The following is an 18646-nucleotide window of genomic DNA, read 5'->3' as shown; positions in this document are numbered from 1 at the left end:
GATAGGCAGATAGACAGATAGATGATGCATTCTTCTAACTTGAGGGGTAAGGAACATGATTCATCCACCCTCTCCTTTGACTAAGATATCACATATACTGTATTGCAAACTTGTCAAATAAGATTTTTTTCCACATTTCAAAATGGCTGGTATCTGATTATGTCACCATGTAGTACAGGGGCTCCCAACCTGTGGTACTCCAGACGGTGCTGAACTACAAGTCCCATCATCCTCAGCCACAATAAATTGTAGCTTGAAATTGTAGTTCAGCACCATTTGGAGTACCACAGGTTGGGAGCCCCTGATGCAGCAGATTACAGCAATCTACAAGCAGCTTCTAATGCCTATAAAAAAGCAAAATAAGGTGCAGGAAGTCAGGCCCTTAGGTACCACCCAGCTCCAAGCTCCTCCCTGTTCTCAAGAGGAACCATGGAACTAGCTGGACTCCTCCTCAATAGATTCCATCCCCTCCCTTGTCTTAGCCTAAAAGACATCTTATACTGAAGGCTTTATGGGAAAAGGTGGGATTTGAGAAAGGATTGAAGTAAGGAAGGTGCAGGAGTCATTCAGGTGTTGGAAGCAATGCTAGGCATAAAGGACAGCAATGAAGAAAGGCTGGAGTCATCTGAGTGAAGAGGAGACCTTCAAAAAGCTGAGGGTGGCAAGCTGGAGAAGCAAAGGTCACAGACGGGGATTTACCAGGATATAAGAGTGGAGAGATAAGGGGGACCAAAGTCATGGAAGGTTTTGAAGATAAGGACAAGGAGGTTGTGCAGGATCTGGGAGCATACAGGAAGCCAAGGGAGGGATTTAAGGAAAGGCATGACATGGTCAGAGTGATAAAGGAGGTGAAAATATTTGGTGGCCAAATTCTGACTAGAACAGAGAGTACTGAGCTGAGGCAAGAGGAGTCTACTAGTGTCAAGCCAAGAGATTACCAGAGTGTGAAAACTATGCAATATTTGCTCGGCTGTCATTCAGTATGTATTGATTAATTCAATACTATTTTATTTGCTTTCTCATTGCATATTAATTGTCTACTTGCTAGTTGTTCATTTGAAACCCACCCACCCCCACACACCATTTAGTACACCTTAATTCCATCTTCATTATCCCATGGGGTCTGAAACTTGTAATTGCTTAACTTTTGTCACCTCAAGAGATGCAGAGGAAAGAAGGAATCTCATTCATCTTCCTTTGCTTCACTCTTAGTTTACTTGCTTAATGAGGCTGAAATTAGTTTTAGCTGACTTCTACTTTGTCTAATTTGCCTATTTGTTCATTTGCTCACTTCGACGCTGATAAACAAGGGGACACCATTAATTAAACAAGTTCCAAACAAATTAATCAAAAGGTGAATCTTGACTTCATTAAAACAAACAATGTGAAATAAACAAAGGAGAATATTTGCTAGGGTGCACATTCAGTCTTGAAAGGAAATTAATCCCCTACATTTACATGCAAGTTCCATTCACCCTCTCCAGTTCAAACCACAATCAACTCAAATTCAGCCCTGTTCTTTGATGAGGAGGAGCAGTGGAAGCAGGAGCAGCTGGTGAAGGCAGCACCAGGAGATGGGGGTGTGTGTGCTAGATGCACCTTTAAGGAATAATAAGCAGGTGCTTACCAGTGTGTAAGGAGCACCTGCAAGATGCTGCGCTCCACCTACAATCCCGTGTGGGGCGGCGGTGCTCTGTTCGCAATCTGGTGCGGCCTCGGCATTCCCCTGGTCTCTGCGCATGTGCAGAGGCTCCACCCATGCACAGAGGCTAGGGCCATGCTGTGGCCATGCCGGATGCCGGGCGGAGCGCCGTTGCCCCATGTGCGATTGAGGGTGCTGCACGGCAGCTTGCAGGTCCTGCTTACATGGTGCATGCTGGTAAGTAGTAGTACCTGCTTATTATTCCTTAAAGGTGCCTCTTGCTGCCCCCCCCCACCAGCACTGCCCTCACTGGCCACTCCTGAGTGGAAGGAGGAGCAGTTGAAAGAGACTAGGGAGTATTGCCTTTAATCTCCATAGAAAGGGTGCTGCACTCACAGCTGCATATTTAAATCAAGAAGACAACACTACACCGGTGTTACTCTGAACTGGACTCACCATCAGTCTTGGGAGCAATCATTGTGTGTCTCTGACCATAATGTGCTTCTGAGACAAACATGTAAACAAGCAAATTAGAGTACATTGGCCAACATCCTGATTAATGCTGTGCACATTAAGGATGTTCAGATCAATTCAAATTTGAATGGATTTGACTCTAATCTGGGTGATTCGAATTCAAATTGAATCACCCCTTAAAAGGGCAATTCAATTCAAATTCAAAATGAATTTTTGAAAATTGATTTGAATTCTATTTGAAAGCCATTTGACACCTTTTAAAAATCATTCAGGTTCCCTGATTGGTTAAAAAAAGGTGCCAAAACAGGGTCAAATCAATCTGAATTTGATTCAAACTTGAATCGTATTTTTGGACTGAATTAGAATGTGATTCAAATTCAAAATGAATTTTCAGAATTTTCAAATAATTCAAAATTAAATTGAAAAATTCATTTCATGCACATCTCTAGTGCACGTGTATTCAAAAGAAACATATATGCAGCAGATATGTCCCACTTCAGCAGCATGGGTGTTTCTGCATGCAGGTAGGGATGGGGCAATTTTCACCAATCTCCTCTTCCCCCAGAACTGCACTGTGTAACCCGAAATTTTGTCCCCGAGGGTAACACAGACCTCAGGTACGTACTTTCTGATTGTACAGAGTGCTTCTGGGGGAAGAGAACAGCAGTGAAAATCACCCCCACCCCATTCATGAGCACCCATGCTGTTGAAGCAGGTTCACATCCACTGCACTCTTGCTTCTTTTGACTGCATGTGCACAGTTTTAGTCAGGATATCAGCCATTGTCCCTATCACAAAGTGAAATCTGCCACAATTGAAATAGGGGGCTGGCTTTTGGTGGGGGCATAGTTTAGTGCTAATGCACCTGCTTTGCATGCCAAAGGTCCCAGGTTCAATCCATGGCATCTCTAGGTAGGGTTAAGAAAAATTCCTGCAATAGCTCTCAGTTGCTTGGTTCCAGTATCTGATATTCAGAGGTACTGCCTTTGAACATGGAGCATCCATTTAGCTATCATAGTTAATGACCAAATTAGGATGAAGGCTGTGGGGGTTAATGTGCTGGGACTCCGGGGCAGGAGACTGTGGTGGGAGAGATTCCATTAATGCTGTCTTTTGTGGACCCCAACTCTCCCCACCCCACACCCCATCTCATCCTGCTGAGTGGGAAAAATCTGCTACAGGCATGTCTGTGCTTCTCCTTAGGAATTCTTCCTTACAATTTCACAGCACCTAGAGTTAACATATTGGCCGACATTCAGACTGACATTGCACCAGTGCAACACACAATGATTTCACCCACAGAAGGAGGTCAGATGCTCACAATTAGGAACATAGGAAGCTGATTATACTGAGTGAGACCTCTGGTCCATCTAGTCCAGTATTGTCTTCACAGACTGGCAATGGTTTCTCCAAGGCTGCAGACATAGGAACATAGGCAACTTCCATAAACTGAGTCAGACCATTGGTCCATCTAACTCATTATTGTCTATACCAGTGGTTCCCAAACTTGGAGCCTCCAGATGTTGCTGAACTACAGCTCCCATCATCCCCAGCCACAGTAAATTGTAGCTCGTGCTAATGAGAGTTGTAGTTCACAACACAGACTGGCAGCAGCTTCTCCATGGTTGCAGGCAGGAGTCTCTCTCAGCCCTATGTTGGAGATGCCAGGGAGGGAACTTGGAACTTAGATGTTCTTCCCAGAGCGGCTCCATCCCCTGAGGGGAATATCTTACAGTGCTCACATGTGGTCTCCCATTCAAATGCAACCAGGGAGAACAATTGTGTGAATAACCTCTAAATGTTATGCAACTTCATGTGGCAGGAGTCTGAGCTCAGTGGCAGAGCATCTGCACGCTTGTATGCAGAAGGTCCTATTTTTGGAGTTCTTAGTGGCTTAGTGGCCTAAGAGTTATTGAGAGTGTCAACTAGAGCAGGGATTCTCAACACTGGGTCCCCAGATGTTATTGGACCAATTCCCATAATCCCCAACCAAAGGCCACTGGGGCTGGGGATTATGGGAGCTGAAGTCCAATAACATCTGGGGACCCAACATTGAGAATCCCTGAACTAGAGCATCTCATAGGGGACAGTTTCCTAGTGGCAGGGAATGAGCAACCGGGTTATTATTTTAAAGAACAGAGGTGTGCACACTTCATCTTCTTACGCAGGTTGCTGCTGCACCTCTGTGTCAAAGAGGGAATCAAGAATAATCTGCAGCCAAACATTTAGCAGAGGAAGCTCTTTCTGTCTCTCATCTTCATGCCTCCTCCTGCTAGATACCTGTGTGACAAGTAGGGATGTGCAGAAACTCCTTGTGACATTTCACTGGTCCTATACAAACTCCTTTGGCTTCTCTTGAAAATTCTCAGATGTTATAATACCAACCATAGGTATGTGCACAAACCTCCTAAGAAATTTCACTTGTCTTTTAGAAACCCGTTTGGCTTCTCTTAAACATTCCCAGATGTTTCTTCTTTGGAGGAACCTTGACATTTGCTTCATATGTCACTTGTGACAATCCTAGAGTCAAACTGCTGCTAAAATGTTATTTACTCATTCATTCAGTCTAGAGCCTATCCTTCTACCAATTAGCACACCAAGGTGGCTCTTCCAACTATCTAACCTTCCCCAGATCAGAATCTTTTGCAAAGTAGCCAGACACAAATATGCAGAGAACAACTTGAGTAGGGTCAGTACCAAAACTATGTACACAACATGCTTTCCCCATCCTGCTTCAGAAACCCCCTGTGGCATGTCATTTGCCTTACAGAAACTGCCGAGAAACTTCTCACATGTTTCTCCTTAGAAGGAACCCTGAAATTTGTTTGTCATTTTGATACCAACCATAGACAGGGGCAGACCTTTCATAAGACGAGGTGAGGCAGTCACCTCAGGCAGCAGGTTACTGGAGTACTAGCAAGGTTGCAAGATTCCTCACCATCACAGCACCACCACCAGAGCAGATCTGGCCCTTGCAAACTTTGTAAGGAGCACCTCTTCGGGCACTCCTTGCAAATGTTGCAAGAAGCACAAGGAGAGAAGAGGAGGCTTCTGACAATCTTCCCTCTTCCATGCACCCTGCTCCACTTTCGAAGGTTTTGAAAGGGGGCCGGCTCAAATTAAACCACAGGGGCAAGGCAGCATTTCCCTCTTGCACCTCGAAACCTTGGGCCACTCCTGACCACTGAGATCTGTTCCACCCTGCTCACCTATAATTGCTAACTGGTCAGCTGTCTCTCCTGACCCACAGTTTTGATTTAAAAACAACAACAACCACAATAAACACCAAGTACTTACACTGCTGGGGTATAAAAGTGGCAAAGGAAGCAGCAAGAGTGGGATTAAGATGACCAGCAGCAAGTTTCTGGCTCTGAGGAGCTCCTTGAGCACCGTCATCCTGCTGCACCTGCTGTGTCTCTTGGGCGTCCCAACAACCTGGTAGCCCCAGATGGACTCTTCCAGCCCAGGCTAATTGTTTCTTCCTTCCAGCCCAGAGTTCTCTGCTGCTCTCGTTTCTTTGTCCTTTAAGGAAGATCCAGCAAATGCATTCAAGTGTCTATGTCTTTAGGTCGGGCTGGCTACGACCATCACTCCGTCTACACCTGAGGAGCATAATGCTCTTCTATTTGGTCGTAATCAGGAAAATCACCAAGCTGTCTCCACAGTGTTGGTTTTCTTTCCATTCTCCATAACGTCTGCTTTTTAAGGATCTGAATCATGCACACAGAAGCCCAACCATAAAATCCATTTTAGGTAGAGTCTGCCATCTGACTGGCACACCACACTTTCCCACTTTCAGGTATGTCCCAGCTAAGAGTTGGTATCCACTTTGCACAAATTAAACCACTGAAGAAAACTCCCTTCTTTTGAGAAGTTTATTCCCCCCTGTCCTTGATGCTGTTTGCATTCTTCCCTGTATTTCTTCTTAGCTGCTTAGAGATTATCTTTCCCCGACTTCACCCTCCCCCTCTGCTAGGAAATTCACAGAGCGGCAATTCTTGCAAAGATTACCTTGCATCTCAAGATAAAAACTTACAAGAAAGTCTCGGCCTACTGGAGCTCGCCAATGAGAGGGATGGAAGCTGGCAGAGGCTCCTCCCACTGAGCCACAAGCCAAAGAGGATGACCGGCAACAAAACCAACATTCTTCTTCCTCAAGGAATGTTCTTCTCACCCCCTGCCCCCACCTGCTGGACAATATGATTGTTTTGAAGCGACGGAACTGCTGTGAAAACATGGCTCCCCATTGTCAATACAAAGCGGTTCACTTACCTCACATTCTTCTCAGCTGGTTCCTTTCTGAAGGCTGTAGCCTGTGGAAAAGGCACATTTGTAGCAATCAAATCTAACTGAAACCAATAATACAGGCATCCACAGTTTGTGACTCATCTAGCCAAATGCAGGTCATCAGTCCAGACCCAAGAATTGAAAGAGGAAGGGGACACTTGATCTAGACCTAGAAGGACAGAAGGGTCCAGCCTGGACTGCAAGCTTATTGCCTTCCATCAGGGGTTCTCAAACTTGGGTCCCCAGATGCTGTTGGACTACAACTCCCACCATCCCCAGCTGCACTGGTTGAAGGATTATGGGAGTTGTAGTCCAACAGCATCTGGGGACCCAAGTTCAAGAACCCCTGCCCTAAGGAAAAATCTTGAGGCAAAATAGCAGTCATGCTTGAAAATATTTATGCAGACTTATTTTCTTGTATCTGTTTGAGGTGTCCAGTATCGTTATAGCTAGTCAGAACATAATGTGCAATGTGCTGCTGTTGTCTAGGTGTCAAGACATAGGTACCTTTATCAGGGAATGGGGGGTGGGGTGGGAGGGTATCAACTCTAGTTAATAGAGTGCTGAATTTAGATGTTGGATAATGGAGCTCAAAGCCTGATTTAGCCATGAAACAAAATTAGAGATTGTTGACAAGTTTCTATCATTCCATCCAGATTCCATCACAAGTTATGTTCAGTGCACATAATCTGCATACAGTATGCATGCATATAGATTTATATGCATATAAATTCACAAACTAACCCTATCCAGATATTACATTGTACCTGAGTTCAGATATCTGTACACTTGTACATGTAGTGTTTTAAATGAATGCTAGTACATGTTAAAAAACTACATGTACAGATGTACAGTTTTTTAATGTGCTTGCATTAATTTAAAACATGAATCTGGGAACACTCCCCGCTGAGGAGAACTGGTCTTGTGGTAGCAAGCATGACTTGCCCCCTTAGCTAAGCAGGGTCTCCCCTAGTTGCAAATGAAAGGGAGACTTGATCTGTGAGCACTGTAAGATAATTCCTCTTAGGGGATGGAGCTGCTCTGGAAAGAGCAGAAGGTTCCAAGTTCCCTCCCTGGCTTCTCCAAGATAGGGCTGAGAGAGATTCCTGCCTGCAACCTTGGAGAAGCTGCTGCCAGTCTGCGAAGACAATACTGAGCTAGATAGACCAATGGTCTGACTCAGTATATGGCAACTTCCTATGTACCTATAGAAGAGAAGTTTTTCTCTCTATCTCATAATATTAGAACCTGGGGTCATCCAATGAAACTAAATTCTGGGAGGTTCAGGACAGACAAAAGGAAGTACTTGGCACAATATATGAATTATGGAATTTGCTGCCACCAGATGTGGGGATGGCCACCAATCTAGATGGTTTTAAAGGGGAATCAGACAAATTTATGGAAGATAGGCCTATCCACAGCTACTAGTCTTGGTAGCGAATATGTAGGAACATAGGGAGCTGCCATATACTGAGTCAGGCCATCGGTCTATCTAGCTCAGTATTTTCTTCACAGACTGGCAGCAGCTTTCTTCACAGACTGGCAGCAGCTTCTCCAAGGTTGCAGGCAGGAATCTCTCTCAGCCCTCTCTTGGAAATGCCAGGGAAGAAACTTGGAACCTAGATGCTCTTACCAGAGTGACTCCATCCCCTGAGGCGAATCTCTTACAGTGCTCACACGTCCTGTCTCCCATGCATATGCAACCAGGGTGGACCCTGCTGAGCTAAGGGGACAAGTCGTGCTTGTTACCACAAGACCAGCTCTCCTCTCCAGACCAGCTCTCTTCTCCAATCAGGATCTACTTCAATCAGGATCAGAAGTGGCATGCCCCTGAACACCAGCTGCTATGAAGCACCAAGAGAGGGGGCGGTTTCCCCACTTGAGGGCTTCTGTAGTGCACCTGGTTGGCTATTGCGAGAGGCAGGATGGACCTGAACTGGATGGACCTTGGCCTGATCCAGCAGGGCTTTTCTTATGTTCTTATTCTGAAAAGCAATTGGTCACCCACTGGCCTTACAACAGTTCATTCATTCTTACCAATGTACCATATATTAGGCAGGGGTGGGCAAACCTGGCCCTCCAGATGTTATTGAACTACAATTCCCATCTCCCCCAGCCACAATGAATTGTTATGGGGATGATGGGAGTTGTAGTTCAATAAACGTTGGAGAACCAAGTTTGCCCATCCCTGTGTTAGAGGATTTCTTGTCCCCCGCTTCTGGATATTGTATCCCCAAACAACTATCAGTACCAGGAAGAGTACCAGTTGGCAGGCACGATTCTTAGAAGAAGAAAGCCCCCCCCCCCGCTTTTCAGTGTTTCTGTTCAGGGGTTCTGCTTCAATGGAATGGGGGTGGAGATGATGATATGCGTGTGCTGTGGAAGGAACGTTCAAAGGCCCATTCTTGGATACATTCAAGATTAAATTGCAAGAATTTCCTGTGTTTTAAAAAAAGCTTTTCATGCAGCTACCATATTCATACTTCAAAGAACCCAAAGATACATGTGCTCCTGAAGTGTATTTACATCCTTTCTAAAACACAGAGGCAGGTTCCTGACTATATTAGTCAGGACTAAGTAACACTGAAATAAATGAAACATGACTGCCAAAGTAAGAGGAGAAGCAACTCCCTCCTTACTCCTCCTCCTCCTCCTCCAATGGCCAATTCTTTCCAATGGAAAGGAGCACAATGCAATAGCCCCTATGCTGTTTCAAGATGTTTTACAACAGCCTGCCTCCATAACAGTCTCGTAGCTGCCTTTTACATGGTGTTTCACTGTGCAGAATGTCCATTATTATTATTTATTTACACAGTCAGACAGGTGTTATTGACTGGTTTGTTTTATCCATCATCATCATCATCATCATCATCATCATCATCATCTTCACTATTATTATTTGCAGACATGCAGAGCAATTCAGCACCAGTGCAGTGAGAAGAGCAGCTCAACAGTACTTCCAGACTAAATGTAAACCACCCTGAGCCTTTTAGAAGGGCGGTATAAAAGTTTTAATAACAATAACAATAAAAATAATAATAAATAGAGCCCTATTTATTTATAATAAACCACTACCTTGTCGTGTTTGTGGGGCTTGCGTGCTCTGAGGAAGGTGAGAGCTATGCCAGAGGTCCAACCATACTTGACAGGTCTCACCAGAGGAGCCTGATGAAGAGTGCCTCTCCCATCAACAATATGGTGAGAGGTAACTTTAATAAATCTATACCAGATCGGTCATCACCCGGGTCAACAAGGACTGTGACAGGTGCTAGAGTCCCTGGACATCTGGTGGCAAGTGGGCAACAGGACTCAGGATCGTCAGCTGAGCAACCAGGGCTGGAGACTGCAAGGTTACTGGAAGAAACACCGCTTAACCGGAAAAAATATATGAAAAATGCCAACAAGGAAATAAATCTGCTATTACAAGTCTAATCCAACTAGAAGAGGTTATTTAAAAAGAATGTACCAAATTTGGAAAGAGAAGCATCCAGACACAGAAATAACAGAACAAAGGCTTGCAGACCAGAGAAGATTCATAATAAGAAATAAAGTATTCACAGAAGTTGAGCTGGAAGAACTGCAAAGAGCAACACAGGCTCAAGATATGGAAGAAGAATTACCACCAACTGAAGAAGTTGCTCAGGTGCAGGTGGAGGAGGAGGTGTTGGAAATAGAGGATGCCACTGTTGCTGAACTGTTCCAAAATCAAAACCAGGCAACCTCCCCTTTGCCTTCACCTCAAAAACCCAAATGCCATTTAACAAAAAAGCAACAAGAAATAAAGCAAAAAATAACTGAGCACATGAACCAAACAACCACCAGGGTTCAACTTCCAGCTCTAAAAACAGTTGCCAAAAAAACAACTTGCTCAGGTATTAAAAGATGTCAATGCTGAAAGAGCAAAGAAAATTAAAAATTGGACTGCGCCAGGCAACGATGAACTGCATGGCTTCTGGCTTAAACACCTAACAAGCCTTCATAAACAACTATCAAAACAGTTCAATCACATTTTGCAAGGAGGTGATATTGAACAATGGCTAGCAACTGGGAAAACTCATCTCATCATGAAAGATCCAGCAAAAGGTGCAGTTCCAAGTAATTATAGACCGATAACCTGCCTGCCAACCATGTTCAAATTATTAACTGGAATAATAGCAGATGAAGTCATGCAACATTTGTTAACTAACAAACAGCTTCCAGTTGAACAGAAAGGAGGCACAAAAGACCAGCTGCTGATTGACAAAATGATTTTAGAAAATTGCAAGAGAAGAAAAACAAATCTAAGTGTTGCATGGATTGACTACAAGAAGGCCTTCGACTCATTGCCTCACACATGGATACTAAAATGTTTAGAAACAACTGGTGTCAGCAAAAACATTCAGATATTTATTTAAAAAGCAATGAGCATGGGGAGTACACAGTTAACAATCAATGGCGAGACACTTGGACAGGTTAGCATTAGAAGAGCCATTTTCCAAGGGGACTCACTATCCCCTCTGTTGTTTGTAATCATCATGACTCCACTTTCACAAATACTAAACAAAACAAGCCTCGGATACCAAACATCTAAAACATCAAGTCAAATCAACCATCTGCTGTACATGGGCGATCTGAAGTTGTATGGAAAGTCCCAGTCAGAAATCGAATCACTGCTAAGCACTGTCCGTATATTCAGTAGCGATATAGCAAAGGAGTTTGGACTAGACAAGTGTGCTGCATTAATAATGAAGAGAGGAAAAATAAGAAAAACAGAAGGAATAGGACTGCCCAATGGAAGCAAGATCAAGAACCTGGAAGAGAAAGAACCTTACAAATACTTGGGCATTCTCCAGGCTGATAACATCGACACACTGAAGTTAAAATAAAAATTGGAAGTGAATACATCAGGAGAGTTAGAAAAATCCTAAAGTCCAAACTCAATGGTGGGAACACCATACACGCCATAAACACCTGGGCTATACCTGCTAGACACTGCAGGAATAATAGACTGGATGGAGGCAGAGCTAGAGACGCTAGATCATAAGACCAGGAAAAGAATGGCCATCATCATGCTCTGCACCCCCGCAGTGATGTCGATAGGCTATACCTCCCTCGCAGCTCAGGTGGAAGAGGAATGCTGCAAGTCCATCAAACAGCAGAGGAGGAGAAAAGAGCCCTTGCAGAATATATCAAGGACAGTGAAGAAGATGCACTTAAAATGGTCAATAATGTGAAACTATTCAACACCAATGAAAGAAAGCAGGCCTACAAGAAAGAATAAGTCAAGAACTGAGCAGAAAAATGGAGAAATAAGCCCCTGCATAGTCAATATTTGCACAATATAAGTGGAAAATCAGACATCACCAAGACCTGGCAATGGCTTAAGAATGGCAACTTGAAGAAAGAAAGAGAGGGTTTAATACTGGCTGCACAAGAACAGGCACTAAGAACAAATGCAATCAGAGCAAAAGTCAAAAAATCAACCACAAACAGCAAGGGCCGCCTTTGTAAAGAAGCAGATGAAACCGTGGACCACCTAATTAGCTGTTGTAAAAAGATCGCACAGACTGACTACAAACAAAGGCATGACAAGGTAGCAGGGATGATACACTGGAACATCTGAAAAAAAATACAAGCTACCTGTAGCCAAGAATTGGTGGTACCATAAAACTGAAAAAGTTGTCGAAAATGATGATGTAAAAATATTATGGGACTTCCAACTACAAACAGACAAACATCTGCCACACAATACACCAGATATAACTGTAGTCGAGAAGAAAGAAAAACAAGTCAAAATAATCGACATAGCAATACCGGGGATAGCAGAATAGAAGAAAAAGAAATAGAAAAAAAATCACAAAATACAAAATCTACACATTGAAATTGATAGGTTGTGGCAGAAAAAGACCAAAATAATCCCAGTGGTAATTGGCGCCCTGGGTGCAATTCCAAAACAACTTGAAGAGCACCTCAACACCACAGGGGCCACAGAAATCACCATCAGCCAGTTACAAAAAGCAACTTTACTGGGAACAGCCTATATTTTGCGATGATATCTATGATAACCAACTGTATTGATGATAAAATTCTGGCATCCCAGGTCCTTGGGAAGGACTCGATGTCTGGATGAAACAAACCTGTCAATAGCACCTGTCTGACTGTGTAATGTTGGGGCTACACCACTGCAGTTAGTCTGGAAATGGCGTTAGGCTGCTACTTTCACTGCACCAGTGGCTTCCTGCTCTGTATGTCAGCCATCATCATCATCATCATCACCGATATTTGGTCACATATGAAAGGCTTTTAAAGTACAAAAGACGAAGGTTCATGTGATCCATATCCACCAGACACATTGGAAGAGGGAGGGAACCTTTCTCCCCAAAGAGGACAATTAGCAATGTCTTTCTTTTTTTCCAAAGGTGAAACTTTTCAAAGAAGTGAATAATAAAGCAACGGCTGTGAACTAGTTTGAACACAGCCAAATTCATACCTAGGGATGACAACCAACCAGTTCAAAATTCCTAGTTGTTTTTTCTTGCCTTTTGCCAGTCATCAGCATTTCGTGTACTAACAGCCAGAATTCTGGGCTGGCTGATAGATTTTTGGTTTAGTAAAAGAAGCCTTGTTTGGACTGAAGGACATTAGCAGCATTGTTACATGTTTTGATGGCCCCCCAATGCTTTGCAGCGCTCTTGCCCTGCCCTTGCATGGAGCTAAAACACAAAAAAGCACTGCAGGCCTCACAGTCCAGCACATTGGCAGGGGGAAGGGGAAGCAATTTTGTGCTATTTATTTACTTACTTACTTACTTACTTACTTACTTACTTACTTACTTACTTACTCAATTTTGTAAACCACCTCAAACTCACATCTTTGGGTGGCTTGAAACAAATACAACATAATTAAACATTTAGAAAGTTGAAAACACACCCACAGCTGGCTTCTTTCTCCCCCCCACAAAAAGCCCTGTTTGCTGCCAGAAATATGTCCCTGTGGGCTGTACAGCCCTCAGACACACACCAGAAAATGGGGGCTGTCCCTGGAAAATAGAGACAGTTGTAACCTAGTTCATACTTAACTGCAGCAAGGATAAAACCACCAGTTCCCAGCAATCATGTGTTCCCTCTGCGGCACTTGCTGGTAATTCTGTCCCTTTCCGTGTCATGTGAACCCACCAATGTTGAGTGGATAATGTGGAGGCCCCTCCACCACCTGACATTCTCCTCCCAACTTCAAATGTAGGGTACAAATGTTAGGTGAAGGTGGTAAAGGGGACCCGGCATTGTCCACCTGACATTGATGGGTTCGTATGACATGGGAAGGGCAGAAGATCCAGTGAGCGGTGGGAACATGTGCTCACTGGGAACCAGGAGTTTCCTCATACTTCCATGCCGCCATTGTGTCTAAACACAACCTATGTACTCCTTGCAATCTCAGCCTGTTCCCAAAGGAAATTGCTCCCACAAGGACTTAGGCCCTGCTATGACCTTGAACATACAAAGCACCTCAGCTGCTGTGCATATATGAAGGATGTGCTGAGAAGCCCAATTCACCATCTTCTCACCCACCTTTCTAGTTTTTGAGAGGGTATTTGAAAGATGGTAATAGGGGCTTGTAAATGTGCGATAAGCTTTGCGGGGGAGGTGCTAGCCTTGCAACTGACTTGCAGTTATAAATGTACTCCAAATCCAAGTATTTCTTGAAACACTGCTGTTTTATTTCTTCATTAAAGATTCTTTAGTAAATAAAATAGAACTATTGGGATGCCATAGCGATATTTTGCATGCCTGACACTGCCCACAGTAAAAGGGGCAGGCAGAAAACGCTAAGCTGGAAATTCTTTATTTTTACAAGCTGTAAATAGAGGACTGGATGAGTTATTTCTAAGGTTCATTGATCCACAGGGAGCCCCAGGGTGTTTTATGTTCTGTTTGGACATGTATTATTCAGAGAGCAAGCAAAGCTCAGTGTTAAATCAACAACACTCCGTTTTGACTGTGGGAGAGATCTTACTGTGCTGTGAAATGTGTTTAAAACTAAGTAAAGGTCTTGAAATGAGGCTCTCCCAGGGCTAGCTGCAAGTTCCAAGGGGCGCTTGGCCAAGTGCTTTTGTGGCCCCCCAGCCCTGGTGGGCACTTACATGTATAGTACATTGTTGGTGCTCACAACCATTGCAAAGTGGTTTACCTCTGCTCTGGCTCTCAGGGAAGACATCTGGAATTAGATGACAAAACTCACTCTAGCCCCATTCAGACATTGGGGGGGGGGGAAGCTCTACACCAGGCATCCCCAAACTGTGGCCCTCCAGAAGTTGATGAACTACAGCTCCCATCATCCCCAGCTACAATTCATTATGGCTGGGGATGCTGGGAGTTGTAGTTCAGCAACATCTGGAGGGCCACAGTTTGAAGATGCCTGCTCTACACAGTCACCCGATTCAGACATTCTGCTGTACGAGTGTACAGATAGCTGTACACTTGTATATGTGTTTGTGAGAATGGTTGTACATGTACAAAAGGGAACCTGAATACAGGCTTTTCAAATGCATGGTACAGATAGGAAGTGTACTGTATGTACACTTTCTGTGTGCCTGTGTTCAGCATAACATTTGAATGACTGTAGCTGTGTACAGATCCATGTGTACTCTGTGCACTTGTCTTATGAGTGTTCGACGTAATGTGTGAATGAGGCTAGTTCCTGTGGGGGGAAGGAGGTTGCCAGTCCCAAGCCAGCACATCACCTATCCCCTCCACCTCACTGCTCCTGGTTAAGGTAGTGAACATTTGCAATGGAAAAAACCTTAACTGTGGTGGCAGGCATTTCTGCGATCAACAGCCTGGATTGCCCCAGCTGTCAACTGCAGAAGGGCCTGTTGCCATGGTTGTGGCATTTCCCTCTACAGATGAACGAGGTGGAGGGGGTAAGTGCCGCTCCAGGGTGGGACTTACAACCTGCTTTCAGTACTGAAACCACAGTGAGCAGTCTCCCCCCTGTTTTATAGCTGCTTCCCTCATACACATAGGGAAATCTTACGTAGATTTAACTAGAGGTTTATTCAGCAACACTTCCATTTTCTCCTTCTCCTTTCCTGCCCTTTTCCTTTCTGACTCCACCCCCCAGACTCTACAGCAGGGGTCCCCAACCTGCGGCCCTCCAGATGTTGCCGAACTACAATTCTCATCATCCCAGCCACAATAAGTTGTAGCTGGGGATGATGGGAATTGTAGTTGGGCAACATCTGGAGGGCCGCAGGTTGGGGACCCCTGCTCTACAGGATCCCCACTAGGACAAACTTCTAAACAACAAAAGAAAAAAGATACTGAATAGAATATACCACCCCTTCAGCATCTGAGCAGGGCTTCTGTCATCATTCCCCACCTTCCCCGTTTGCGAAGCAGAACTTTCCTCAGAGGCCTTTGTATTGTCACAGAAACCTCTGGGAAGAGCTCCCCTTTGCAGATGTGGAGGGCAGGAGAGGGCAGCAATTAAGACACTCCCTTGGCTGAGAGAGTTATGCCACTGTTGCTGCTGTCATGGAAACTTATGGACCTCAGGAGTATACACACCTGCAGACAGTGCCTAGCTTGGTCAACCCCTGATGCTGACCCCTAGATTCCCCCATTAGACACACTGGTGCAGGTGGAAGGTAAAACAGCCCCCCCCACACACACCAGTCTAGAGGTCTCCTAAACTTGATATGGTGGCTAGAGATCTCGTGAAAAGGCCTCGTAGAGGGAAAGAGGCGTAGGACATGTTCTTGTGACAAATGGCCTACTGCCTGGAATGAAGGGATCATATGATGCAGGAGTGTGCTTACCAAATGTCTGGTCTAAACTGGCCAGCGCACTAGCCCACTCTCATCAGGGTCCCTCTGCAAATGCTGCTTTAGTTAGATAGGGATTATCTAGCTAATGAGTATGGGCCATACTTGAGTCAAAGTGCAGGAAAGGCGAAGATGTGTCCTAAAGGTCACTGGGGCACATGGGCTTCCCAGGTTTGTTTAAACTGCCTTGCTCAAGCTGCTGAGGCAGGAGTTTCCATTGACCTTTGACAGAGTTGCATTGAGGTGAATTGGGACTCTTGACCAGTACAAAGAGCCCACTTGGATTCCTATGGCGGATGCAGGCGGGGAAGAGACATTTACCAACCCTATCACCTGACTACCCTCTAGTTTAGCCAAATAATGCACCTTGTTGCCTTCCAAAAATAGTAGCTAGGAAAAGATCAAGGGGCTAGTAACGGGGATGGGTCTGCCTTATGCAAAAGTATTAGATTACCCTTTGGCCCTTTATAACTAGGGATGTGCAAAAAATTTCGGGCACAGAACGATCTGTGCCCGAAACGAACAATTTTGGGTGATTCAGGGCCGAACCGAATCACCCCCGATGCCCCCCGAATTTTTTCGGGCACGAGCCGAATCACCCGAATTTCGGGCACAAAAAATTCGGGTGATTCGGTTCATGGTTGATTTTTGGCGATTTTTTAAAGTTTTAGTGACTTTGGGGCAGTTCGGGGGCATAGCATGGGATTTGGGCAAAAGGAGTGGGGTGGGGTGGTAGTGCCTAATGGGTGCAGGCTACCACCCCAATTTCAGGGGGATTGGGCAAAGGACTGATTTTTGGTAAATTTCTGAAAATTTCATGTCTTTGGGGCAGATTGGGGCATATTGGGGCAGAAAGTGGGGGCTGGGGCAGAATAGTGGGGTGGGATGGTAGTGCCTCATGGGTTCAGGCTACCACCCCAATTTCAGGGGGTTTGGACAAAGGGGTGATTTTTTGAGAATTTTTGAAGTTTTGGTGACTTTGGGGCAGTTTGGGGGCAGAAAGTGGATCTGCCCCAAAATAGTGGGGTGGGGTGGTAGTGCCTCATGGGTGGAGGCTACCACACCAATTTCAGGGGGATTGGGCAGAGGGCTGATTTTTTGAGAATTTTTGAAGTTTGGGTGACTTTGGGGCAGTTTGGGGGCAGAAAGTGGATCTGCCCCAAAGGAGTGGGGTGGGCTGGTAGATAGTGCCTGATGGCTGGAGGCTACCACCCATCCCCAATTTAAGAGTGATTGGGCAGAGGGGTGAACTATGGTGAATTTATTTGTATGAGAAAAAACTTCTGAGGTGTGAATTCTCATTCTATCATAGCTAATGAGATATTTTTCAATTAAACAACTCTCATGACCCCACTTTCACTTTTTCACACTTTCCTTTACTATGAATAATATGAGGAAGTAATCAATTTAGCACACTTCACCTTATGAAGACAAACCTCATACAAATAAATTCACCATAATTCACCCCTCTGCCCAATCACTCTTAAATTGGGGATGGGTGGTAGCCTCCAGCCATCAGGCACTATCTACCAGCCCACCCCACTCCTTTGGGGCAGATCCACTTTCTGCCCCCAATCTGCCCCAAAGACACCCAAACTTCAAAAATTCTCAAAAAATCAGCCCTCTGCCCAATCCCCCTGAAATTGGTGTGGTAGCCTCCACCCATGAGGCACTACCACCCCACCCCACTATTCTGCCCCAGGCCCCACTTTCTGCCCCAATATGCCCCAATCTGCCCCAAAGACATGAAATTTTCAGAAATTTACCAAAAATCAGCCCTTTGCCCAATCCCCCTGAAATTGGGGTGGTAGCCTGCACCCATTAGGCACTACCACCCCACCCCACTCCTTTTGCCCAAATCCCATGCTATGCCCCCGAACTGCCCCAAAGTCACTAAAACTTTAAAAATTCACAAAAAATCAGGACTTTGCCCAATCCCCCTGAAATTAGGGTGGTAGACTCTACCCATTGGGCCCTACCACCCCACCCCAAAATTTTGCCCCTGGGCCCCTTTTTACCCCCCGAATCGATTCGGATTCGGATTCGGATTAAATCCGAATCCGAACCGAATCAAGGGTGATTCGGGTGACCCAGATTCGGGCACAAAACAGAACGGGGGTGATTCGGCTCGGGTCCGAGCCGAATCACCCGAAAATCTGAATTGCACACCCCTATTTATAACTGTGTGATTCTATGATATCCTAACCACCCATAGCTAGGGATGTGCACGGAACGTACGCACACATGTCGGCCATTTTCATGGTGATGCAGAATGGGGTTCAGAGAGGTACACTGCTGTCCTACATGCCCGCTTTGGGAGAGAGTGCTGGCGGGGGAAGAGCAATGGGGTGGGGCCTGGCAGGTAGGCAGCGCCTTCCCTGCCTCTTAAGGGGAACACCCCCTGCCTTTGAACCAGCTCAGGTCCCAGGCCACGGAACCAG

At 45.1% G+C, this 18646-nt stretch overlaps 1 protein-coding gene across 1 annotated transcript in view; it reads right to left on the bottom strand.

Moving 5' to 3' along the window:
- SLC13A4 (solute carrier family 13 member 4) overlaps window positions 1-6138 on the bottom strand; it is a 78663-nt gene extending 72525 nt beyond the window's left edge. Inside the window, exon 1 of the mRNA XM_053258374.1 lies at window positions 5414-6138. Coding sequence (XP_053114349.1) covers window positions 5414-5512 — 99 coding nt within the window. The 5' untranslated portion in view covers window positions 5513-6138. The remainder of the gene's footprint in view (window positions 1-5413) is intronic.
- Between the last annotated feature and the right edge of the window lie 12508 nt (window positions 6139-18646).

The sequence above is a fragment of the Hemicordylus capensis genome, chromosome 5 (genome assembly GCF_027244095.1).
Source record: "Hemicordylus capensis ecotype Gifberg chromosome 5, rHemCap1.1.pri, whole genome shotgun sequence".
In the NCBI taxonomy this organism is placed as follows: Eukaryota; Metazoa; Chordata; class Lepidosauria; order Squamata; family Cordylidae; genus Hemicordylus; species Hemicordylus capensis.
This window is presented reverse-complemented; position numbering and strand designations above follow the sequence as displayed.